The 26,968-nt window shown below is 36.8% G+C and overlaps 1 protein-coding gene across 1 annotated transcript in view; it reads left to right on the forward strand.

The window, feature by feature from the left end:
- Positions 1-7,369: 7,369 nt before the first annotated feature.
- FAM171B (family with sequence similarity 171 member B) overlaps positions 7,370-26,968 on the forward strand; it is a 66,830-nt gene continuing 47,231 nt past the window's right edge. Inside the window, exon 1 of the mRNA XM_019754501.3 lies at positions 7,370-7,767. Within this exon, the coding sequence (XP_019610060.3) occupies positions 7,548-7,767 (220 nt within the window). The 5' untranslated portion in view covers positions 7,370-7,547. The remainder of the gene's footprint in view (positions 7,768-26,968) is intronic.

Genomic DNA, 26,968 nt, shown 5'->3' on the forward strand with positions numbered 1-26,968 from the left:
CTTTTGTGTATAGACTATATTTTCCTTCTACGATGTTGTTTTTATTTTGTTTTTTAATCACACACACAAGCAATAATGCACAAAAAGGATGACCTCATTGAGGTGACATATTTCTCTAGACGTCTGAATTCTTAGGAGTGTTAGTTATCTGAAAAAAGGTAACAAAAAAAGAATTGTGTTAGATAGATGAATAGAATTCATCCAAAGTGAAGCACAGAGGGCAAAAATAAATAAGATTAAAAAATAAATAAATGAACAGTTTCAATGACCCGTGGGACAATCTAACTAGGTATACATGGAGTCTTACAGAGAGAAAATGTGTCAGATAAAATATTGGAAGCCAAAATGCTTCCAAATTTAATTTTAAAAAGCACCCTATAATTTTGGAAGCTCAATGAACCCCAAACAGGACAGTCACAAAAAAACATTAACTGGGCACATCATGGTCAAACTCCTGAAAACCACAAATTAGAAGGGTTTTACCTCATCAGCTTGAACACCTAAATCTCATCATCTAAATTATCTAAATTAGGTATGGGTAAGGTTTGGATTATGAACCATCCTGGGGTACAATTCCTCTCAATACATGGAGCTATGAAACTAAAGAAACAAGTTATCTGCTCCATAACATGGTGGGACAGGCATATGATAATTATAGACATTCTTGTTCAAAGAAGGAAAAAAGTCACTGATCCCAAGCAAACTCCATTTGGTTCCCAAGTCTGTAATTCTCTGTGACTCATGACTCCACACTGGATCGTCTTTCCCCCCATGGAATTTAGCACATGTTTGCAGCTGAGTACTGGTAAAATTTTGTGGGTCCAATACAATATGCTTTTTCACTTTTGTACTCTGTCCTTTTTAGACCAAGATGGCAATGGTCTGCTGATATAAAATTCACAAGAAACTTGCGGATCTTCAGTGGCTTCCAAAGGTCAACTGACCATAAATGTGTGGATTTATTTCTGGGCTCCCTCTTCTGTTCCATTAGTTTATATATCTGTTTTTATACCAGTATAATGCTGTTTTAACTACTAGGACTTTGGAGTATATTTTGAAATCAGGTAGTGTCATATCTCCAGCTTTGTTCTTTTTGCTCAAGATTGCTTTGGCTATTCACATTCTTTTGTGGTTTTATATGAATGTTAGGATTTACTTTTTCTATTTTTGTGAACAATGCCATTGGAATTTTGATAGGGATTGCATTGAATCTATAGATAGCTTTGGGTAGTATGGACATTTTAACAATATTGATTCTTCTCATCCATGAACAAGGGATATTTCTCTATCTATTTATGTCTTCTTTAATTTCTTCCATCAATGTTTTATAGTTTTCATTGTACAAATCTTTCCCATTTGGTTAAATTTATTCCAAAGGTTTTTGTTTGTTTGTTTGTTTTGTTTTTTTAATGCTATTTTAAGTGGGATTTTTTCCTTAACTTCTTTTTTCACATAATTCATTGTTAGTATGTAAAAACAACTAATTTTTGTATGTTTATTTTGTATCCTGCAATTTTACTTAATTTATTGATTAATTCTAAGTTTTGGTGGAGTCAAGATTTTCTATATCTAAGATCAATGCCATCTACAACAGACAATTTTTCTTCTTTATCTCTAATTTGGATGCTTTTTTATTATACTTTTTTGCCGAATTGCTTTGGCTGGGACTTCCAGTACTATATTTAATAGAAGTGATGAAAGTGGGCATCTTTGTCTTCTTCCTGATTTTAGAAGAAAAGCTTTCAACTTTCACCATTGAGTGTGATGTTAGCTGTGGGCTTGTCGTATATAGCCTTTATGTTGAGGTACATTCCTTTAATATCTAATTTGTTGAGAGTTTTTTTCTTAATTATGAAATGGTGTGGAATTTTGTCAAATGCTTTTTTACACCTACTGAGATGATCATATATTTATCCTTCATTTTGTTAATGTGGTGTATCACACTGTTTAATTTTCAGGTGTTGATGGATGGTGGTGGGGAATGGCCTGGGAGCCTGAGTCCATGGAGGCAGTCTTGGGCCCTGGGTCCACTGGAGCCTGGATCTGTGGGTGCTGGCCTGGTGTGAGGGTGGGCCTGGAGTGTAAGGCCACAGGGGCTGCAGAGGCAGGCCTGGAGTCTGGGTCTGAAGGTGTCTAGGGCTTTGGAGGCCAGTGGATGCTGGGGCAGGCCTGGAGCCTGGAACTGCAATGGTAGCTTCTTTTCTTAATTCTTGATAGCATTCATATTTTGTCCCAGAATTATTTGGCTTTCCTATAATTATCCAATCTTTCTTACTTCCAGCTAAAGGAATACATATCATATATAATATAGACATTATATGTATACATACACACACACACACACACACACACACACACATACAGTTGATCCTCATTATTTGTGCTTCCATGCTTCTTAATTTGCCTATTGCCTAAAATATATTTGTAAGCCTCAAATCAGTACTTTCACAGTTATCCCCAGAAATGTTCAGTGAAAAATTTGAGTTGCCAACATGCACATCCCCAGCTGAGTTCAAGCAAGATGATGCTCTTCCTTCTTTCGGCTCACGTTTGAGATACATGTGTTCTTTGTGTGGTCTATTTAAGGCCAGTTTTTGTGTGTTTTATTTTTTTTCTTTAGTTTTGTACTTTTCACTGGTGATTTTATTGTTTAAAGTGACCCAATTTAATAGTGCTGAAGTGCTGTATAGTGTTCCTAAGCCCGAGAAGGCTGTGGTGTGCCTTACAGATACATGTGTTAAATATGTAAGCGTCTTATAGATATGACTTATAGTGCAGTTGGCTGTGAGCTCAATATTAGTGAAACAACAATATAAAATAAATAAGGTGTCTATACACAGAAATATGTGTTTTAAAGTACGGTTATGTATTGATGGGTTGATGAAAATGTTGCAAGAGGCTCATTAGAACCTATATGTTCTTCCTAGGAGCAATGGTTCAGTATTTGCTAATTCAGTGTTTAAAGTGACTTTATAAACCATAACTACCAAAAAAAAAAAAAAAAGAATCAACTATATATGGCATGAAATTGTATATATATTATAAAATATATGTAAGTAAAACAGAATTACCATATATGACATTATTAACAAAAGAAGTCATAGCTGACATTTACTGAACAGTTTCTATAGCGAAGAACTCTTAAGTATTTTACAGTATCTCATTTGGTTGCCTCCTTTAGGTGCTATGATTTCTCCCACTACACAGGTGAAAAAACTGAGGTCTAGAGTCTTGTGTAAATCACATAGCTGTGAGTGGTGGATATCAGAGCAGTCTGATTCTAGGGCCCTCCTCTAGAAGCAGCACTTCTGCTTCTTAAAAATTGATTTATTGATTTAATTAACCAAGTAATCAATCAATGTTAGACACTGTCATAGGAGTGTAGGCAGCTGTGAACATGATGACTCTGGCACTTGTGGAATCTACACTATTTAGGGTACAGGCAAGTCAATACCCATTTTAAATAATAGAGTGCTACGGGGAAATAGGAGATGTCATGCAAGCTGATAGCAGGGGCACCTAATCAAAGCTCAGGGTGTCAGAAAATGTATACTGGAGGAAGTAATGTCTAAGCTAGCTGTTCAGGCTTTATGGGAGTTTGCCAGTTAAAGGGGTGAGGAAGTCAAGTTCCAGGCAGAAGAACTCAATATGTGAAGGTAGCTCTAGGGGCAACCCAAATAAATCTAGTTCAAGGGAATAAAAGATCTCTCTGTCTCTCTGTCTCTGTCTCTGTCTCTGTCTCTCTCTCTCGCTCTCTCATTAAAAGATGAGCTTGGGCAGTGAGTGGTAGAGTGTAAAAGATGTAAGTCTGGTTAGGGATTTTGGACTTTCTGCTAAGAGCAATGGGGAGGTGCTGATCGATCTTAAGTGAAGAACAATTCTATAATACATGTATGTTTTATACTTTACTTTCTGATGGTTCTTGTCGTATTTTTATAAAAACGAAGTGCTTCATTTTATAAAAATGAAGTGCAATGTAATATTAATGATTACATTGTATTAAGCATGAACAGTATCATGGATTATGAACTTGAAAATAACTTCCTGGAGCCTCTTCCATTCCTTTGTAAATTACACTGACTGCCACTAAGGCACATGCACTTAGCAGGACACCCCTTCCTGAATGTCTGCTTGGTTTTGCCCCCACCAGTTTGTTTATGTGCGTGCTGAAAGTCAGTTGTGAGTGTTCACAAATTTGTTTTTGCCAGTTCTATGTATTATAAGGTATAGATGAAACATACATTTGAAAAAGAAAAGTAGGGTTTTCTATGAAAACTAAGTTTAATACTAATTGGGTTAGAAAATTGTAAAAATATGGGGAAAATTGAAAATAAGAATTTGGGACTCAAATTGCTTGTCAATGTCTTCAAAGAACTTCTCCACTTAAACTAAAACTGCAAATCATAGAGGTGCGTTATAATTGTGGTTTATGACTTCAAACCCTAGGATGTGGTTAGAGAGTAAAAAAAAAATATGTCTTGGAACTACATCAAAAGACTAGTAAGTGAATGGACATTTACTCATTTAAGGTAAAATAAGCAGTTTAAAATATATTTAAGGTATGTTGACTTTTATGTCTCTGACCAACATTTTTGATCCACTGATCCTGATTGCGTCATTATCTGATAGCTTTTGTATATTGCACAGAAATTAAGCATAAGATATATGAATAATGGAGCATTTAAATATCATCTAAAAACCATTTTGACTGACAGAAATCTCTTTCGACTGTCCATAGTATTGAAGGATTTGATGTCCACCCTCTATGGGAGGCCATAAAATCAGTGGCTTGCCTCCAGAAGATCAGCTTCTAATATATCAATGATTACTTGGCCACCATAAGGCAGGATGACAGAAATCCTGGCAGTATTCCTTTCCTCTGGATCTGCCAGTCAGGCTGTTGGAGTCATTTCCATTTCTTTGTTCTCTCCAGGAGTAGGGAGGTGTAAGTTGGAAGAAAATGCAACAAAAACAGCTTGATGACACAGATCTCCGTATTCAGCTTCCTCTCACTAGCTTCTGCTCACACAGGTGAGGAAAAGCCATAACAGAACAACGGTACTCAATGTAGGGGCCTCACTTTGGCATTTATTTTCCAAATGATTCTGTACCCACATAGTTTATTGGGTCTAAAATCACTAAAAAAAAAGCAGTACAAGCTCATGGTAAAAGTTCCGAACAATGCAGAAAGGTAAAGTTACATGTTATACATAATTAGTGTATCCTAGGGCAAGTCGGTAACCTCTCTGATCTTCAATGTTTCCATTTGTTAAATAAGATAATGAAAGCTAATTTGTAGGATTGCTCTGAGGATATAACATGATAATGTCCGAACAATGCCTGTTAATTGTTTTAATTTGTGGTTATATAGGCACTGTTTTCATACTCTTCATCAAAGAATAATTTTCTACTACTGAGAAGTTTGTTCTTTTCCAGCAAGTTGGAAACATTGGGAGGAACATACATAAGAATGGTGAGGGTAGAAAGAGACTGTCCGCTCAGTCAAATCAGCTGAATCAACTATGATGGTAAATGATGTTGTGATGTCACATATCCCATTTACATTGTCCTGTGAGATGTTCCAGGAGCACACCAAAAACAAAGAGATTACAACTGGACAAACCATGGCTTATCGCCTATTCTGCAGTCAGTATTATTATTTAATAATCTTGATGATGTCATAAGCAGCCACCCAGGATCAGTCTGGCAATTTGGGTATACTAGCCATACCCATCTCTCTCCTCCCTTCTCCACCCAAATAGTCAACCATTTCTGTTGATTCTTGCTCTAAATAAAGAATCTCCCACTCCTCTCCTCTCCTTTTCAGTCTCACAAGCTTCTGGCATCTCCACAAGGGCTTTGGCAAACACTGTCTCCTCTCCTCGGATCTATCCTTCTATAATCCATCCTCTCTGCTGATAGCAACATAATCCTTCTAAAATGCAGACTGGTAGCACCGCTCTTGATTAATTGATTTCACTACTTCATAATCACTAGTAGTGTAAATGTAAATTTCCTGATAGAGCATCCAAGATTATTATAGGAGTTATACGTAAATCACTTGAACAGTGCCTGGCACATAGTAAGTACAGTGGTACCTCGGTTTTTGAACATAATCTGTTCCAGAAGACCAAGTTCTGAAATGTTTGAAAACCGAGGCGTGGTTTCCCCATAGAAAGTAATGCAAAAATGGATTAATCAGTTTCAGACCTTTAAAGTCAACCCCTAAAACAGCAAATTTAGCGTGAATTTTACTATCTAATGATACCATAGATCCATAAAATTTACAGCGTCCGTAAACCTAAATGTTCGTCAACAGAGACGTTCGAAAACTGAGGTACCACTATAGTGTTTGCTATTATGTTTTTAATGGCCTGATCTCCACTTTTCAATATAAAACACTGTTGGCTCTGTCACAATCATTCTTCACATGAAGCACACTGTCCTGTTAAACACCTCTGGGCTTTGTGCACACGTAGACAGACAGACAGACACACACACACACACACACACACACACACACACACACACACACGGCTCTTTTCAGTCCACCTGGTTACTCCCATCTCTGTGTGGAACTCTTATTCTTCTATAAACCCCACCTCCCCCAGGATTGCATAACCTCCTTCCATATGCCACATAGTTAATTTCTTCCAATTCATTGCAACCTCTGCACTTTGCAGTGTTTCTCCAGTGGCAACCACCACACTGGATTATAATTTGCTTTCATGTTCCTCTGTCCTAACAGGCAGTGAGCTCCTAGGATACACGGGCTGTATCTTTCTTCTTCCAAACACCTGACTAAATGCTAGCACAGAGTAAACTCCTGGTACTCATTTAGTATAATATTTTTTGAACAATTAAGTGTGGGCTACAATTAGACAAAATGTAATTTACAATATTTTATAATACAGAAAGAAATTCCCACGAGCATAAAAAAAAAGGAAGTTTAGTAAAAGCCTGGAGAGCTGCAGTTTAATTTCTAGCTAATCAGTGATGGCCGTGATGCGGCGAAGCCTGCGTGGTTAAGAGTCCCTGGCTTTTTGATCCTCTGGTGCTGCGTTAAGTGCTGTAGGAGGTAATCAATGTATCACCTTCGCTTCTACTTTAGGATTAGGTGGGGGTAATTGTATTCCACTTTCTGCAAAATTTCCCGGGGCGTCAGTAGGGGCTGGAGGATACGAAGGTCTACCAGCCCCCAGAAAGGCTCTCCTTTCTCGTTCATCATGGGAGGCCAGCCACCACCCCGCACAGCTCGGAGCGCATCCCGCCGGAGCAGCGGGGCCGCAGGTGACCGCAGAGCGGCGGCCCAGGGCTCCCGGATCGCCCCGCCCCGCCCCGCGCATCACGTGCGCGAGGATGCTCACGTCTTCCTCCCCCACCTCCTGCTTCCCCTCCGCCTCCCGATCTCCTCCTCCTGCTGGGGAGGTTGTGCGAGGCAGACAACACTAGAAGGAGCGAGCGGGCGCTGCCGGAGCCCGCAGCCCTGGCGCCCGCCGCCGCCCGGGGCCCCGCAATATGCCGCCGCGGCCCTCTGGCTCTCGGCCATGGCGAGGCTCAGCCGGCGCGTCCCTTGCACCCTGCTCCTTGGCCTGGCCGCGGTGCTGCTGAAGGCGCGGCTGGTCCCCGCGGCCGCCAGAGCCGAGCTCAGCCGCTCCGATCTCAGCCTCATCCAGCAGCAACAGCAGCAGCAGCAACGGCAGCGAGAGGAGGCTGAGGAGGAGAGGCCAGAGGTGCCCGGGGCATCCTCCACCGTCGCCGTTCCAGGTAGGTCCAGCAGCCTGGCCCTCCCTGCCTGTCGGTGTCGGCTGGGGATCTCATTTAGCATCGCTGGCTTCCTTGTCCCTTCCCTAGCCGGATTGTTTCCCATCGCCTATCCCTACCCATCTCCAGCTCCCCAGTCTCTCCAATCTCCCTGTCCAGTACTCGGGCTCTGCTTTGGTTTCAGGAATCTGCCCCGTGGGTGAAGAGCCTTCTGGGAAGCACAAAACACTGCAATGGGGTGGGGAGGGTACGGAAGGGGTGGCGGGGAGTGACTGCCTCGATTGATCCTTTTCTTCTCCCCCCCCCTGCCTGAATTCTTCCCTCTGCCCTGACTGCACACACACACACACTCGGTTCTCAAATCCCTTCAGTATTCGGTTCTTTATCCTTTTCTCTCCTAGAGACTGAAAAATCTTGCAATAGACACCCACACACTCCTTTTCATCATTTCACCCCGCCTGCCTGCAATATTTAAATTTAGACATGGAGAAAGAAATGGTTTATTATTTGTTTCTACCTCTTATTATCTTGGGAAGGTTTTAATGCAGTTTGCAAGAATGCCTTGAATGTCTGTATAATAAGATGTAACAAAACAAAATGAAAATAGGAGTTTGTAACTGAAGAAAGGGGAAAGGAGAGGGGACAGACAAGATAAAGTCCGTGGTGATCTTAGTACAGCAAAGCCGGCCCCCAGAAAGGGGAATCTCCTTACTTGTTTCTTGACACTTCACTGAGGGTGTGAGGAAATACACTATAGTATATGGAGCTGTAAGGGCCCCTCAGTTCCTGCCTCATTCTACCCCCTTTAAAATCCCACGGGTAAGCAAAAAGCTGGATTATCCATTTTAATAGCCTCTCCCCACCCCCACCCAACCCCAGTTCCCTTCCCTACTGTAGATGCCACCTGCTATTTGGAAAGAAAAAAAAAACCAAAAAAACATTGATTTGTTGGCAAAGGGCTTACATTCCTGCAAAAACAGAGTGAATTATATTATAACATTTATTTTTGTTTTAAAATCCTGCCTAGTAACATTATACAAGATGCTGAAAATGAGATTTTAAAGAGTGGAATCAGCATCTTATTTTGTACTGCTTGCTCATCATCGGAGAGCAATACTCAGGCATCCCAGCTGTGATTCAAACACAGCCAGGATGATTTAATTTGTCAGAGTGCTCTGAGCAAAGAATGAAATCACCAAAGTGTGCAGGAAAGCATGTGTTTCTGACACCCTCTTCAAGCAATTAATAACACTCAAGTGTGGCTACAAGTCCTGAAAGGTATGCAGTGAGTGTGTGGTGGTTTTCCTACCTAGTGCTAACAGCATGGTTTGGGCGAGGCTGCTATTGCTAAACTTAAAGAAGTTAAAGATAGGAGAGTAATTGAGAGCCTGTCTTCAATATGACAGGGATTCCATAAATTAAATACAAAACAGAAGTCAGAGAGTACTGATGGATTTTATAGTTTGCAGTATATTTTTATTTCGATTTATCTTTCAGGAACATTAGTTAAATGGCTTTGACTACTGTAATATAGATACATTGTGATGAGGGTTATGAATAACAACAATAATATGAAATCTTTTGTATACAGTGTGCACAATAAAATATTTGTTTCCTGATATTTGTGAGGTAATGTTTTTGAAAACGGTGATTGTTTGGGAAACTAGCAGTTTTTGTCTTATTTACCTATTCGACTGATTGAGAAAAGGGAACCACTATCCAATAGTTCAGCCTAGAGCCTGAAAAGTAACATGTGATGACTCTTGCTTTCCCTTAAAAACTCTAGCTCCCCAAGCCCATGGTAAACAAGAGAACAAGCAAGTAATTGCTGTTTTAATTATTGGAATATCAAGTCATATAATGAAGCACAAGCTATAAACAAATGAAGTTAACGTATTTCTCTGAGTGCATTGTGATCTCTAGATTGAACTGGTCTTCCTGCTTTAACCTTTCTTCCTCTGCTGTCTATTCTCCTTACACAACTAGCAATCTTTTTAAAAACATTAAATAGGACCTTCTTGCTCACAGTTCTCCCATTGCTTCCCATCTCTCTCACAGGAGATGCCCAGATCCTGGAAATGGCCTGGAAAGGCCCAGATCCCCTGTCTGCCCCTCCCCGTGCCATCTCCCACAGCTCTGACCTTTGCCATTTTCTCTGCCTGGAATTCTGGTATTTCACATCCTTCAGGTTTGCTCACTACCAGGGTAGCCCTTTCCTGACCAGCTATATGAAATTAGCCATCTGTATACCCTTTCTTAGTGATTCTCCTCCATGGCACTTAGTATTCTCAGCCCTTCTTATAAGCCTGTCTCCCCTTACTGGAGTATAAGCTCTATGAGGGCATAAATTTTGTTTTGTTCACTATTATATTAAATTATCATGTTTCTAGTACCTAGAAAAGTACCTGGTATGCATAGGCATGCATAGGTTTGTTGAATGAAAGAAAGAAAGAAAGAAAGAAAGAAAGAAAGAAAGAGAGAGAGAGAGAGAGAGAGAGAGAGAGAGAGAGAGAGAAAGAAAGAAAGAAAGAACTAAATGCGGGCATCAAGGATCACTTTCACTTTCTGAGTATTTGTTATATAACATCTTGTGAAATTCTTCATTGGAATCTGGTAGGGGGTATATACAAAATATAGAAATGTTAGGTAGAAATATTTGTAAGTAGAGGTTATAAAGCATATAAATTTTAGATCTTTAGTATTAGCTAATTTCATTGTTTATCTTATGTTGACTATAGAGAATTGATTGATACCAATACCAGAATCCAATTATTAGGTTCTGTCAGGAAGATTCTTTATTCAAATGTACTTATCATCCTCTTATCACCTAAGAGGGTATTAACGTATCTTTAAACAGGTGTGATTGAGCCTGAGTTCATTCTTTCTTTGCCTGGGTATAGTGCTTCTGATTCTTTGGACATATTGTGTGAAAAACTATATGGCTTTTCTCAGGCAAAATCTTGAAAACTAATAAGACACACTTGGAACTGGTACATGCTGAGCATATCAGTTCATAGTAGAGACATTGATATTGGTTACTATTCTTTTTATTTTATTATTCTGAAAATTTATGTCTCTTTGTATTGCTGAGAAATAAAAGAAAAACCCTGAGGTTAAGAAAAAGTTGAATATGAGATTTAAAAAATCAGGATTTAAAAACGGTTTATTTACATTTTCTCATTAAATTACAAAACACCATCTTCAGAGGGTAGTGAGAATAAAGACTAATGAGATCTATCAAGTCAATTATTTTCTCCAGTGTATGCAGCAGCTCTGATTTCTCCATCTGTACCAAAGTTTGTTAGAAATAAATATTTGAGTGGCCAGGGAAGAATTAATTTGGGGGCTGGTGGTAGCTGAGACAAGCATATCATATTCACTCAGATGGGCCATTAGATGGGAGGTATGCTGGGGGGGGGTGAGGGGAGCTGGAGAAAATAATGAGCTCCATTTCAAATTTTCTGTGTGAAGCACAGACACAGGGGATCTCCCTGGATTTTAGTATCTTCTGCATATAGAGAAAGCTTTTGAGAGGTGTATTTTCATAGCATAAAATTTTTTGATTGCATATTTCACTGATACATAATTTAAACTTTTTATTTTGGAAAATGTCAAATATATAGAAAGTAAATAGAATTATTTTTAAAAAGCCAATACCCATCACCCAGCTTTAACAACGATCAAATTCTGCTGTAATTATTTCACTCAAACCTCCACCCATTTTCACAATGCGGGCTTCTTTTTTTTTTTTTTTTAAGGTAAAATGTACATACATTTAAATGTACATATCTTAACTGTACTATTTTGACAAATGGATATAACTGTGTAACCATCACCCCGTCAAGATAAAAAACATTTACATCACCCTAGAAAGTTCCCTCGTGCTTCCTTCCCAGGCAATTTCTGCCTCTTATCCAGAGACAACTACTTTTCTGATTGTTATCATCATAGATTAATTTTGAATTTTCTAGAACTTCATAAGATGAAATCATATGGCACGTACTCTTTTTGTGTCTAGCTTCTTTAGCTCATTCTAATTTCCATAGGTTTCATTGATGTTGCCTGTTCAATAGTTTATTCCTTTTTACTGCTGAGTAGTATTTTCATTGTATAAATTACCATTGTGTTTGGTTTATCACTTTTTCTGTTGATGGATATTTGGGTTGCTTCCAGTTTTAGGTATTGTAAATGGAACTGCTATATTCTTGTACAAATCTTTGTGTGGACATGTCTTCATATCTCTGGAGTGGTATTGGAGTTGCGTTTTGGAGGAGTGGAATTAGTGGGCCAAGTGGTACACTTTTGAAGTTAAAAAAATATTTTTTATGTTCTATATACCTGGAACCTACCTCACTTAATAAAACTTCATTTACATTAATGAAATTTGATATAGATTATTACAGCATACTTTATGTTTGGACATATTGTATGAAAAACTATATTGCTTTTCTCAGAACACAAATAATTTAAACAAACCTGATTGAAATCTTCCATCCACGAAAGCATTTATTTATCTGCTTTTTGTTGTTCTTCAAGGAATTTGAAAATCAATAGGAAAAGTGGAATTAGAAATCTAGTGTTATATATAAAGTACTCATGTTTTGAAGGCCATATTCCCCTATGGGGTAATTATAATTTCTTTCCAGGATTTTAATAACCAAAGGGAGCTATTTCTTGGTGTTGATTACAGGTTGGAAAACACATGCCATTGTGTTAAATTTGAGTCCAATTTGTTTTAGTGGTGATTTTTCAATATTCTTAATGTGACTGAACAGAAACTACCAAATATTTTTCTGAAACAAAACTCTTCCCCCAAAGTATATAAATATTGAACTTGATTCTCTTTCAATGTTCTGTCTAACTAGGTTAGCTGCAGTATTATCATTCATTCACTTGGCATAGTGTAATATGTCTTAAAATTTCCTTTTGTCCAAATTGCTTTAACTAGGAAATGGATATAATATTTCCATCTACTATTGGTAAAAAGTGTGCTTTGGAGTGTTTACCTGGAAAATTCTAAAACTATGAAAGCTGTGTGCTGTAGTAAAGTACATCATAAGCTTAAGAAAACAGCTTCTGTTTGCTTTGAAGATTCTGTTTGAAGATGTCTGTTTAATTGGCCTTTTTTGTAAGCATGATCCATATGTCCAAGACATATCAGATTCTGTGCCTAAGTTCTTTTTCTTTTATGACTGTCTATGTCATCAGGACTAGGCAGTAGTCTTAAATACATGTTCATGATGTCTGTGAGTATAAAGGCCAGTTTACTTGGGCCTGAAATGAATGAGTGATTCTGAGTGCCGTTTCATGTAGGGTAGAGGGTGTCAAGGAAATGGTAATCATTACTAACATGTCAAATCAGCCTCAGTGACCTACTGAACCAAGACTGTAAAATGCCTCAGTAACGTAGTACACGTCTCTGAAAACTTGAGTTGATAATAATGCCTGTTAAGCTGTCCACATTAAGGTTCTATGTCGTCACAGAAATGAAGATTTAAAATTAATTTACTTATGAGAGTGAGACTTCAATTTCTATTTAATGTACTCTTTTTCTCAAGTATGTTTCTATATCGTTACAATTTAGGAAATAATTTAAAAGTAAAATAAACATTTGCCAGTATTATTTGTTCTTGTACTTTGTTTATTTTTGTTCCTGTTCAGTAAAGAAATATTATTTACAAACCACATAGCTTTAATTCACTTGCTATCCCTGCTGAAATTTAGAGCATTTAGATAGCTAAGCCAATAGCAGTTCATATCTGTGGACCTAAATGTTAGTTGGACTGCAGGTGACCAATTGGAAGCTGGGAGAAATGTCCACTCTCAACCCTGGGTTCATGCCATGAGCTCCCTGACATACCTCTGGGGCAAGTGCTCCAGGGATGTTATAGAATTCTATATCCTGTGGCCTTTCTAAAATAAAATAAAACCAGTGTCCCTGGTTTTATTCCTACCTACTTACTCCTTTTCGTAACAGGAATGTGACAGATACAGGATGGGTAGATGGATGAACTGTTTTTCCTAAGGAGTTAACTATAACCAGGAGTTGAATAGCAGCTTCGAAGGTCCTGGATTTTGTGATTTACTGGATTTTGATACCTATCTCACCATTGCTTACTCCCCTGTGTTTTTGGAAAGAATAGAATTTAAGCTGTCAAGTGTGCCTCTATATAGTTAGATTATGTTTCTCGAAAACTTTAAACGTGCTACTAATGTTCTTTCATATTTGCATGAGTATGGTTTGTTTATAAATGGCTGGGTGACTGAGACAAGATTACCAAGAGAATATCCATTTACTGTAAAATGGGAGGCCATACTTTTTGTGTAAGGGGAAAAGTGTCACCGAGAATAATGGGCATAGTAGGATTTATTTAACTATTTTTCTAAGTAAAATGAACCACGCATGGATCAATAAGTGTGTCATGAATCATGAATTATGATTAATTCAATTTGTATACCTGAAGTTACAAAATATATCTACTCATTTATTTTTAAATGATCGGTATATTCCAGATATTTGCATTTAAAGACAAATAACTTATCTTCATAAAATAAGTACTTCCCAAAGTACACTTTACAAAGTGCTATTAGATTCTGGAATTTTAGCAGAAAAGCTGTTATTTAATACTGCCTCAAAATTGCAATTTTTGAAAAATATTAATCAGAGTTTAACTTTCATTTGTTATCATATGCAAGAAAAATATTTCTATAGTAATGTATGAAACAACTAATCTGATCTTCTAATGCTATTTATAATGAAGTAATGCCTAATATCCATTAAAATATGTAATGATTAAACAAAAGTTTTCACTTCACAGACTATAATAAGACTTTTTGGAATTATAGGCTCTTGGAACTAGAATGAGATAGAAATGACCTCTTAAGTGCTTTGTTCTGGCAGCATTTGAAAAGTGTGTGATGTAAACTAGAACACATCCACATCATAAAAGAAATGTGGTAGTTACAACGTCTGATAAAACTGTTATTTAAGGAGGATAATTTGATAATTTCATTCACAGCAAATTTAACTATGATGAGTGAGCTTTTTTATAATCTAAACTTTCTATACCAGCTTATTCAAGTTTGTCAATCAGAAGAGTTAAAAGAGGTGTATTTTTAAATTGCTTCTATATCCTGGTATTTCTAATGGCGGGGAATCAATAAAGCTTAATAAATATAGGATGTAAAAGTGAAGGAGGTAAAGTTTTTGGAGGCTCATGAGAAAAAGAGAGTTATAATAACCTACTGTGACAAGTATCAGAGAGGGTCAAGTAAGTTTGTGTGGGAGGAAAGTACACACAAGTAGTAAATCTTTTTCTCCCCCGTATGTTTAAGGGACTCTTTGTGTCTTGTACCTTCTACAGCAGAGGTTCTAGGGAGCCAGTGGAGGGTGTAGGGGATGCATGAGCACCCTGAAATTAATGATACAATCTGCAATTATCTAGTGTTTAGAGCATCTGTAAGATTTTCAAAGGAATCCTTGACCCCCACCAAATGGTTGATAAAACCTGCTTCGGTTAATTAGGCCTTTGTAAGTAGACTCAATAAGAAAAGAACAAAGGTAACATTCAGACTCAAGTAACATTTTTGTGTTTTCTTAACATGTGAAGTGTTTCTGTTATTGTGCACATGTAATGGGTAAAATGAGTAAGCGCGACAATAACATAACCAATCCTGCCAGAAGGCAACCCTTAAAAGAACTGATTGCTTAATATGCACCTTGGTCAGTTCTTTCATCCTTTGCCTTTTTCATTCTGTTTATAAAATGGCCATCAATACACAAACCAATACCTTTTGATAAATCACATGATTTTGAATTGTTTTATGTCCAACTTTCGTTATATGAAAAACTGGAGGGAAACCTTACACCTGAAAAGACCCTCTATTCAGAAGTCTTTGGCAGTCAACCCAGAAACTCTGCCCCTTGGCTAGTCCACTGAAGGATAGGGTCACTGAGATTAAGTTAATAATCTTAATAAGGGCTCTGATGACTTTGTGAGTTATTTAATCCTTCCAGGTCTGATTATAAACTCAGTCAGTCTTAGCAGATAAGGGCCTACCCTAGTTGTTATTAATTCCCAAAGAATGCATTTATAAAAACGTAAGCCTTCCCCCACCTGCTGAAACAAGTCTTAACCTTTGGTGTTTAAACACTTTGGGGGTCAGAATAGTAATTTTAGCCTACAGCAATTTAAATCCACCTTTGAATTTGCTATTTTCATTGCCAGTCCTCTTCCAGGCTTTCGGAATTAATATAATTTCTAAACTCAGCGAAACCCATATTTTCCTTACCTTTTTGAGTCACACCTCTCTTGGTTTCACTCATAACTGATTACATTGGAAGAGCGAATAGCAGAGTGAAGAATTTGTTTTGCGAAATAGCTTTATATTGCAGTTTTTCTTTCATTTGAAAATCCCAATGGAGAAATTTGTATTTCAACACATTCTGATGTTCCAAAGATAAAGGATAGCATGTGTTGAGACTTGGAAAGCTGAGGCTTCAAAGAACAGCATGGAACAAAGACATGGAGGTAAAAAAGACTTAGGCACCCTTGGCAAGTCTAAGTCTTACTGTGGCCATTGTGTTTCCTGATATATGGACTGGCTCACTGACCAGAACGCTATATGCAGTTACTATATGTGGTGCCCCTCATGGATCCAGCAGCTTAGAGATAGGTATGATAAAGACCAATGAAAATATAGTGACGCAATTTACTGCTCTTTATTTTCTACCAATATTCCTTACCAATAATACAGTATCAAGCCTGTAACTCTTGAATAATTTGCTTTGCAATAGTTATATTTAAAACATATACTTAATATTATAACCATGAAATGTTTGATACTGTAATCTATAGGTCATTAAAATACCTTTATATTCTAAAACTTTACAGTAGAAAAAAGTTTATTATGAGAAACAAAAACTCATAGACATAGACAATAGTTTAGTAGTTACCAGAGGGTAAGTGGGGAGGAGGGTGGTAGATGAGGGTAAAGGGGATCAAATATATGGTGATGGAAGGAGAACTGACTCTGGGTGGTGAACACACAATGGGATTTATAGATGATGTAATACAGAATTATACACCTGAAATCTATGTAACTTTACTAACAATTGTCACTCCAATAAACTTTAATTAAAAAAAATAGTTTGTTTTTTCCATTTAATTTAACATCCCCTGACTTTTCTCACTGTCCTCTTTCAGGAGGTGATCTCATCCACTCTGGTTGCTTTAAGTACCATCTATGTACTAAGACTCCTCCGAGCTCGCTCCTAAATTTATCCACCAGTTATTTTGACATCTTTATGATGGCAATATCACAGGTATCTCAGTTTAAGCATGTTTAAAACTGGAGCCTTGATTTTCCACCACCCCTTCCAGTATAAAAAAAATCTCCTCCCTTATTGTTATTGAAAACCAATAAACTGCCCCACTTTTCAACAATGGAGAGCTGAGGGTGCTGTCCTTGCCACTTCCTCTACCTCCTCTCCATCTATTCAATCACCAAACCACATCAAGTCTATCTCATGAGTATTCCTCCTGTTAGTTTTTCTCCATCTTCAGAGCCCCTGCTCTAGCTCACATTACTCTTATGCTGTAGTCAGGTTATCAGTCCTAACTTTAAAATCCATACTCCCCAAAGCAACCATGGGGATTATCTACCTACCCCAACAATGATGATTTTATTTTTAAGTAAAAATCTGATCTGGCTTCCCATGACACTGAGAACCAAGTTGAACGTCTTAACATGACCTGTACGGCTTTGCATAATTCACCACTCCAGTCTCAGCTCCAGCTTCTCCCACTTTTCATCACTGTGGACCAGTGCTCTTACCTTGAATGTGACAGGTTTTGTACCTTAGGGCATTTACACAGATGTCTCTGCTTGCAGCAGTTGATCCAGAACACACACACACACACACACACACACACACACACACACACACCCTCCCCATCCCCCATTCACCTAGTTAATTGCATCCAAACTTAGGATCTTAGTTTACATGCAACTTCTTTTATATAGGTTGTCTTCGACTTTCCAATCCGAGATAGTACTCTCCTAAGCACCTCCTACTTGTTGAAGGTATGTAATTGATCTGTAGCTAGGCACCTGTTCCATATTTGCGTGTTTGTCTTTAGATAGGAAACCAAGTGAGGCCAGGCGCAATAATTATTTTGCTTGGGGCTGAATTCCTATATAATATTTATTGAATGAATAAATGAATGCTCCACATAGATAAATATTTGTGCAATTGAATATCTTCTTTCATCCCAAGCTTGAGCTGGCTTCTCTAGAGAGTGTATATATAAAAAGGATATTACGTGGTGTAAAGGCTGTAGGACTTTTGGAGTGAAGTGGCCAGAGTACACAGGTTTTGGATCAAGAGTGATGCCTGCTTTAGGCAGGAAAGAGGAACTGGTATTTATTCAAATTTAACACAACATATGTTGGCGTATTTATGGGGCTAGAGATAACATACAAGAGTCCTACAGTGACTTATTCCATTCATTTTTTCTTTTTTTAAACAAAACTCATCGAGTATCTGCTATTTGCCAGGCACTTTATCATCACTATTGCAGAGAACACCCAGTATGGACATAGATACAGAGATTATTGCATATGATATGAGTATGATCAGTGCAATATTAGAGGGGTATATAGGATTCTGTGGAAACATGGGTTTGGAGGGAAGTAATTTGGCCTGTTTCCTGGAAGAAAGCACACTTAAAGTGAGTTGCAAAGTGATGTGGAAAAGCAGAAGGAAATAATTTTTAAAAAATTTTTGATTTAGAGCTATTTTTTCCATTTCTTTCTGTGATAGCAATATATTCCACTTTAGCTTAAGTATTCTCTAGAATTCTTTGTATTTCTTACTTTTATGGCTCATCATTCCATATTGTTAGAAAAGATAAAAAATAATTTAGTTTCTCCCATAGTGCCCATATTTCTTGAAGACACCAGACTGATGATGCACCCTCCTTTCTTAAATAAAGGAATTGAGTTCAGTATTCAAACATAAGCCCCATTTCTACCAATTTAGATCTACTGTGAGCTAGTAAATGAATTGGTACTTTTTGCCTTTACGTTGACAATAGCAGAAATATTTTCCTGTGCCATTAAAACAGCATGATACATAACCTTGACCAAATTATGCTGTTTTCTTAACATACTACCAGTCCTCAAAATGAAGACAACACAGACCAGTTGTGTCTCGATGTCTTCTGTAACCTCTTCCCCCCATAGCCATCTGTGCCAGCCTGCTGGCCATTTCCCCAGTCTATCATGAAAACAACTTGGCTTCTCTTCTTTCCCTTTTAGTGACCCCAGATTTCATTTCCACACCCCACCACATGGCAGTGAGTGATTTTAAATATATCTTGTTAATGATCGTGGTTGCACCATCTTGAGACTTCTAAAATATGTAATAGCACATAGCAGTTGCCTGGTTTTCTGCAAAATCAGAAAGTTTATGAAAACTAATAGAAATGGTATGTATTTATGAAGTTTTTCTCCGTTAAGGTTAATCTAGAGATGTACTCATAGCAAGAGGCCATTTAGCTGAAAATGACCAAAGCATGAAAAAGAGTATCACCTTCACTTTAAGCTGTGTACATTGAGGTATTGTGGATAGAATCAGTTTGCTCTTTCCAACTTAAAACACCCTGTCATGTAGTTTTTGCACTTTTTTTTTTTTTTAAACTCTGAAATTCGTTAAATCTCCTAGGCTAGAGGAACTGAGACACTGAAACAGGTGGCTTAACAGAGGGAGCATATGGACTGACAATGGCTCTTCTCCCTCGGGCTCCAGTCCCAGTATGTTTGCCTCTCATGGTACTTGTGGGGTATGTTGTCTTCTGGGCTCTCAGAGACTAATGAGGAGATTAAATCACACATACCACCATTCAGAATGTGAACTGTATTTACACATATAAATCTATTTAATGAAAGGTATTGCCTTAACCCAATAGATCTGCTCCCATTTTAGATGTTATCTATTTCTATCCTTTCTCTAATCATCTGACCTAAAAAAACCTGCGGTCATCATTGATTCTATCTTCTCTCTCTCCCACACTCACCTGTCACTCACTGGGTTCTTTTAAGTATCCATTACACTGTCTTTAGTGTTCATTCCTTCTGTTTTATTTTCATAGCCCCTTTCTCTCTCCAGGCCCCCACTCCGTCTGTTTGGACTGTTACACTAATCTATCAGGTCTCCCTATTTTTTTCCCTCCTCTCACTCAAAGCACATCCTTACTGCATGCATCTTCCTGAAACACTGCTTTCTTTGCTTAAGCTTTCATGTTGTCATTAAAAGTTGAACTCTTCTGTCAGGCTTGTACTTCTCTCCAACTTTTTATAATGAAACATACTGAAAAATTGAAGTAGTATAACAAACATTCATATATCCTCCACCAAGATGCAGTAGTGTTAAATGTTTTTATTTGCTTTATCTCTCTCACTGTCTGTACACACATACACACACACACACACACACACACACACACACAGATACACATGGGGTATTGCTGAAACAATTGAAAGGTAATTGTATGCATCTTGACTTTTCATCCCTACCCAGATCTTAAGACAGGCATCCCCTTCTGCATGCCTCTCTTAAGATCTGGGTGAAATTTTCTGTGGGAAAGTAACTTTTTTTGAAATAATAAAACAATTACCTACAACTTTTTAAGGAACTATATATAAAAATGAGGAAAAGGTACAGATCTTCAAGTAATGAATGAATAAATGAATTTTGTAGACTGTATGTGGCAAATTCTTAAGGTTTCACTTTGTTGTGATATTTGTGCAAATAACATTTTACTTATATTACTTGTCCACCAACTTGTGGTAAGACTGAGTTTTGTAGAAAGATAGCGTTTTAGCTACATTACTCTCCATAACCAGAGGTTCTGCCAGGCTTTCAATTTATTTTGTTCTTTGGTCACTTCCTACCAATCTTGCATCGTTTCCCATTGGTCAGCTCTTAACATGTAACTTTTATGGTGGACATACTTAGAATTATCTATCTGGTACCTCTTTTGCCCTGTTTTTTACTTATGCCACCCTAATCCATCCATATTTGATGGTGGAAATGGTAAGATATAAAACATGAGAGTTGTTATCAGCCTTGCTCCCCACCACGTGGAAAGAGCCAATAGCCTTTGAACACAAAGGATGAAGCCAGTACACGGAGATGGAGTTCCTGGTTCCAGTCATACCCAAGATCCAGTAGGATAATTGTCATCCCTGTGGTTTGCTTGTACAACTGTCCCTTGTATTTCATGAGTTGATAAATTTCCATTTTTGCCGCAGCAAATTCCGGTTGGATTTCTATTAAACCCAAAAGCTTAACTTGCTCCATATGTTATTTCCTAAACTAAGTCCAAGTCAAAGCAAATTTTAAATCTGTAGAGACTTTTCTCTACCCATTGGAACTGCCCTCCCTCTATCTATTCCTAACTCCAGCAAGAAACCACCTTAGCTCTACTTTCTTCATGAAGCTTTTCTAGTCCACAATTATTTTTCTTTTACTAGATCACTTATAATCTCTATTTGGTGATTTAATACTTGATAATATGTTGTTTTAAATTAGTCTCTAATTGTTTCTGGTGTGTTTATTTTGTGTCTCTCATGCGTGTCTGAATCCCTTCAGAATGAATAGGTATATTCACCCAATTTACATTCCAGAATGCCTAACACTCAGTAAGTGCTCAATAAATACATAATGTTGATTCATAACACATTATGATTATATATATATTAAGAGAAATATCTAAGGAACTAAGTATCTTGTGTTGTTTATGTATTTAGTCCTCATGCTTATCACAGTGCTAGACACATAGTAGGTACTCCAAAATTTGTGTTAATTAAAAACTGTTCTTAAATTTATGAATTTGGGCAAATGCTGATGGCATTAAAATGAATTGGAAGATGAATACTGCTATGTGATGCTTTAAAATTGAGCACTGTCAATCAATCATGATACTAATAGATCAAAGTACAATTCTTAAACCCGGAGCACTTTTTAGAGTCATTTTTCTTTCCCTTTTCTATATTTTTGTTTCTTTGCATGTCTACATTTATTTTTCTGTCTCTTATTAGCACTGAGTTTTGTCACTTTTTGGTCCATGATGATAATCTCATGCCTCTCGCTCCCGCTCCCCTCCTTTTCTCACCTTCATTTTCCTCTCAATTCACGGTACTAAATTAGATATCCTTAGGATTCTAAACAGGAATTTTTTTCTGTCTTCAAAATACTTCTTTAGGGCCTCTGACTTATAAAAACAAATTTCTAAATCTCCATTGCAAACAATTAGTTAATCAATCTTCAGTAATTATCAAATAGAAGTTCTCTTTGCCACAAACAGCATAATAAATAAATGAGGCCAATCATTATCTTCTTTTCTTGGCATTTTAAAAAATTCAGTGACTAGCTGAATGTTAGTTCATGATTGTAATGTTGGAGAGGTCAGGCCTTGGTGCATTAGACATGAAAGGCCAGTGTGGCTGCCCTGGAGTGGGAGGAGGGGGCTGTGGGATGGGGTTGTAAAAGGAAGCAGAGCCCAGGTATGGTTGGTCAGGTCAGAACCGAGGTTTCAGTTTCTGTGCGCTTACACGTGCTTCTGTGGTTGATGTCTTCACCATTCTAGGGTGATTGATTTGGTGGCTAGAACATGGGGCTTTGGAGTTTAGGCAACTGGAGTTCAAAATCTGCTCTGTCTCTTCTTAGGTGTGCTCTTGGGCACACTAAACTTTCTCTGATGTAGAGAAAATGGGACTTACCATGCAGAATTGTTGGTAAGTTAATGTATATGAAATACTAGAACTTAATTTACTGTTATTATTAGAGATAATTTTTAGTAAATTAAGTATTTCAGAAGTGCGACTATTCTGTCCTGATTTATGTTCTATGATATTAGGTTACTAATGGCTGAGTAGGTAATGAGAGAAAAGGTAACACACCAGGTTTACAACTTTCTAGTAAATGAGGCTGGATTTGTTTTTATTGTTTTGTTGTATTTCCTGTAAATTGACTCTAAAAGTACATAAAAGTTTCAGTAGTAAGAAGTATTAAAACATCTCCTGGAATCAAAGTACTGTTTTTCTTTTAAGACAACCTAGAAACAACATTGTCTTTGGAACATTATCTAAAGCAAGTAAAATATATTTGAAAGCCAAGAATCAGAGTGAGGTATTCATCTGTGAGCTCCAAGTTTTCACTATTATATTGATTCCTTTTGTTTTGCTGAGAAAGCAAATTGGCTCTTAAGGCTGAATTCAAACAGTTTATTATTATTATTATTATTATTATTATTTTGTCCAGAAAATCTTAACATGAGCTAGAATATTGTCAGCATAAAAATAAGCCAATGAATATTGGCTGTGGTCCTTTTGGAAAACTTCATATTATAAAGATAGTGTTTCTTCTCTGTGGAAAAAACAAGAATGTTTTGCAGCTTTCCTTCTTTCTTGTTGCTAGCCTTGGCATTGTGCTGGCAAGTATTATTTATCCATTAAAATGGTGTGTCTTGTAGCACTCTCTTTAGGAAAGAATTCTGCTGCATAGCAATGAAATCTTATTTATTTTTTAATACATACCTCAGAAGTGCAGTAAATTGTTTCTCTCTAGTATTGTGGTTACTACTCCACAGCAAAGGGCATTCACATCCTAATGGAGGCAGCTAATTGATGAATATATTGATTAGTTCTAGAGGATTGTGTTCTGTGAAATTCGAGGTCATTTGAATTCTCAAATTGGCATGATGGTTAGCATCTAACCAGCTTAAAATTTTCTAATGTTAACAATATTTACAAGCAAAACAACACTAAGGAGTTTTCATTAAAAGATGGGATGAAAGAATGGAGTAAAATTATAAACTACATATTAAGAGGAAAGTGTTCAGAAACTATTTGCCATTCTTATTTCTCTAAGTAGGAAGCAGGAGAAAGTCATGAATTATAAAGGCCAAATAGAATTCATCAGGAGTTTACTAAAAATTCTTAGTCATGATATAGGTTGTATTCAAATTAAAGTAAAAAATTAAACAGAACACATGAAGGTTTAGAAAGCTCATAGGGCAAAAATCAATTGGAGCAAGTAGATTAGGATTTTTTTTTTTTTAATCCATTTCAAATGTAACTGAAAACAAAGGATTCAGCCATGTCAGACTGATCTTTGTTGCTCTATACTTCCAGAGCCTGCCAAGTGGCAGGAAGGCAGTCTCAACCCTGGACTTGTACTGGGTTCACAGTAATAGCTTTCTGAAAGGTTAGATCGAGGGATAAATGTTTGCTTCTTGATTGGTTAGGTGGAATTGATTGACAAGTGTGGTGAAGGCTAATGAGGCATCTGTGTCTAAATTGATGGCTGGCTGAATATAAGACTTGACCTCTATCACTCAGGGCTTAACCTAAAGCTGCTTATGCTGTTCTCTCAAGGCTTTGTCATTAGAAAAAGAATTTGAAATTTTTACTGTAGAGGTGGCAATATCTTAGTCTGTAAAGTCTCATCATTAAAAATTAAATATGATATACAGAAATTCAAAAATGGAAAATTATTCAAACAATCAAATGGAGAGATGGGTGTATAGTATAACACTCAAATTCAGTATAGCAAGTGCAGGTAAGCTTTACCATGTGGAGTCTCTGACTTTTTGAAGGAACTTTGAAGAGCAAGTTTTCTGCTCTCAAGATACCTAATATTTATTGGTGGAGAGAACATAAACATATATAGATAAAATATAATTTAGCAGAGTATAGGAAGATATCATATTATGCCTATTAAAGTTTCAAAGTGCTGTGGGAACACCAGGGCAGGAGAGACAAACTCAGTTAATAAGAGGCTATTTCCTGACTGTTTATGGCTTAATTACCTGTTTTTGATCACCACAGTTTTAGAGCCTACATAAAAGGAGGTGGCTGGAAAGGAATAAGGAGAATTTTTTCTTTTTTCTTTTTGCCAGTTGTCTCTAAATGGGAAGCTAGCTGGTGAAACCTAAAGCAGGAAGTAGAAACTAAACTTTTGATTTGTATTTTTATATTTATTCATGTATTCACTCCTCCCACTTCTGTTTTTATTTTCAAAATTTTATCTTATGAAACATTCTAAACATGTAGAAATACAGTCTATATGTAATGGACACCCAGGTATTCATCACTGAAATTAATCAAATATTAGCTTTTTTTCTTTATTTGTTGTCAGGTTTCTCTCTTTTTTAAGAAATAAAAATTAAAGATAGAATCAAGCCCTAATCTCATCTCTTACCCTCATTACCCAGAATCAATTACTATCCTGAAATTCCTGTTTAAAAAACTGCAATATATATACATTCATATTATACAGTTTGATTTTTTTTTTTCATTCAGCATCATGTTTTGGCAACTCCTCGATTTTCTCCTATTATTCTGCCTTTTGCCATTTTGATCATTAGCCCAGCCAAAAGAACTTTCTATTATTTTTTTTTATTTGCTACAACAGTTAGCATTCAATATTATGTTATTTTCAAGTGTACAACATATTGATTAGACATTTATGTAACCTGTAGAGTTATCACCCTGATAAGTCTTGTACTCATCTGACATCATACTTAGTTATTTCAATATTGACTATATTCCCTATGTTGTACATTACATCCCTGTGTCTGTTTTTGTATGTGGCAATTGGTGCATCTTAATCTCTTCCCCTTTTTCAGCCATCCCTCCCAACCGCCCTCCCATCTGGCAACCATCAATTTGTTCTCTGTATCTATGAGTTTATTTTTGTTTTGTTTGTTTGTTTTTCAGATTCCGCATATAAGTGGAATCATATGGTATTTGTCTGTCTCTGTCTGATTTATTTCACTTAGGAATAATACCCTCTAGGTCCAGCCATGTTGCTGCAAATGACAAGATTTCATTCTTTTTTATGGCTAAGTAATATTCCATTGTATATATATGCACTACATCTTCTTTATCCATTCATCTATTAGGTTGCTTTTATATATTGGCTATTGTAAATCATGCTGCAATGAACATAGGGGTGCAATTGTCCTTTGAACTTAGTGTTTTGGATTTCTTCGGATAAATATCTAGAAGAGCTTTCTAAGGGAAAGAGGGAAAATTATTTTATTTTACAATTTTTTTTCCTCCCCCACAGTGCCCAACATTGTTTTCATGCTTTTCCTCTTCTTCTTTCCTTTTCTGTGAGTTGTCTTTTTATATGCATTGTCTGTTTTTCTCTGGGGTGTGTTTTTTTTCCGTGTTGATTTTTTTAGTTCTTTATATATTCTAAATAGTAATCTTTGTAGTTTATATGTTCTGCAGATTTTTTTTCCCCAGTGTCTGACTTATCTCTTAACGTTGTTTTTTTAGAGACTTTTGTGGAAACTATTTTTTATATCTTAATGTGGCAAAATTTATTAATCATCACATTTATGAATCTGGTTTAAGAATTCCTTCCCTAACCTGATGTGATTAAAAAAACAAACAAACAAATAAAAAAACCTGTGTTTAATTCTAAAGTTTTCTGTTCATATTAAAGTATGTCATTTATATGGAATTTATTTATGTGTAAGGTGTGATATAGAAGCTTAAAATGAAATAATTTGTCTTTAAAAAAAATCCTTCAAAGCTTGTATATAGTTATATCTTTTTTGTTCTCAATAAGCTCTAAGAAATATTAGAAAATTTAAAAATCACCTATACTTTTTATTCAATATTTAGTTATTTGTATTTAGTGCATCATTATTTTTATTTAAAACGTGTATTCTATTCTCTTAAATTGTTTTATTTATGAAATGTTGTTTTCAAAGCATTCAATATAAAAACCATCCATAAGGAAAATGATGCCATGTCATTCCTAGTACTGGTGTGAAGGATGCAGTACTAGACTTGGAAGAATGTTAGGAAAATTATTAATATAGGAAATATTGTGTTCAGTATCTGCTAAGGCCTGAAATAACATGCTTTGTATCAAAGGATGAGACCACCATTTGATAGCTGAAAAAAACAAAATGCTGAATTTATTGACAGGGAGAGCTATGCAGATCAGACATTTTTTTCTCAGCAGAGCTGGAAACTGACCCTACAGAGTTTTGGGGAAGTGTTGAGTTCAGTGATTGGGGGACTTTCAGAGGTGTTGGTGGGATGACATTAGCAGTAGAAACTGGCTTCTTAGCTGAGACTTGCTATTTGGTTGACACACAGACACACCATCATTGGA

The sequence above is a fragment of the Rhinolophus sinicus genome, chromosome 17 (assembly GCF_057876585.1).
Source record: "Rhinolophus sinicus isolate RSI-liver-muscle chromosome 17, RSI-T2T, whole genome shotgun sequence".
NCBI lineage: Eukaryota > Metazoa > Chordata > Mammalia > Chiroptera > Rhinolophidae > Rhinolophus > Rhinolophus sinicus.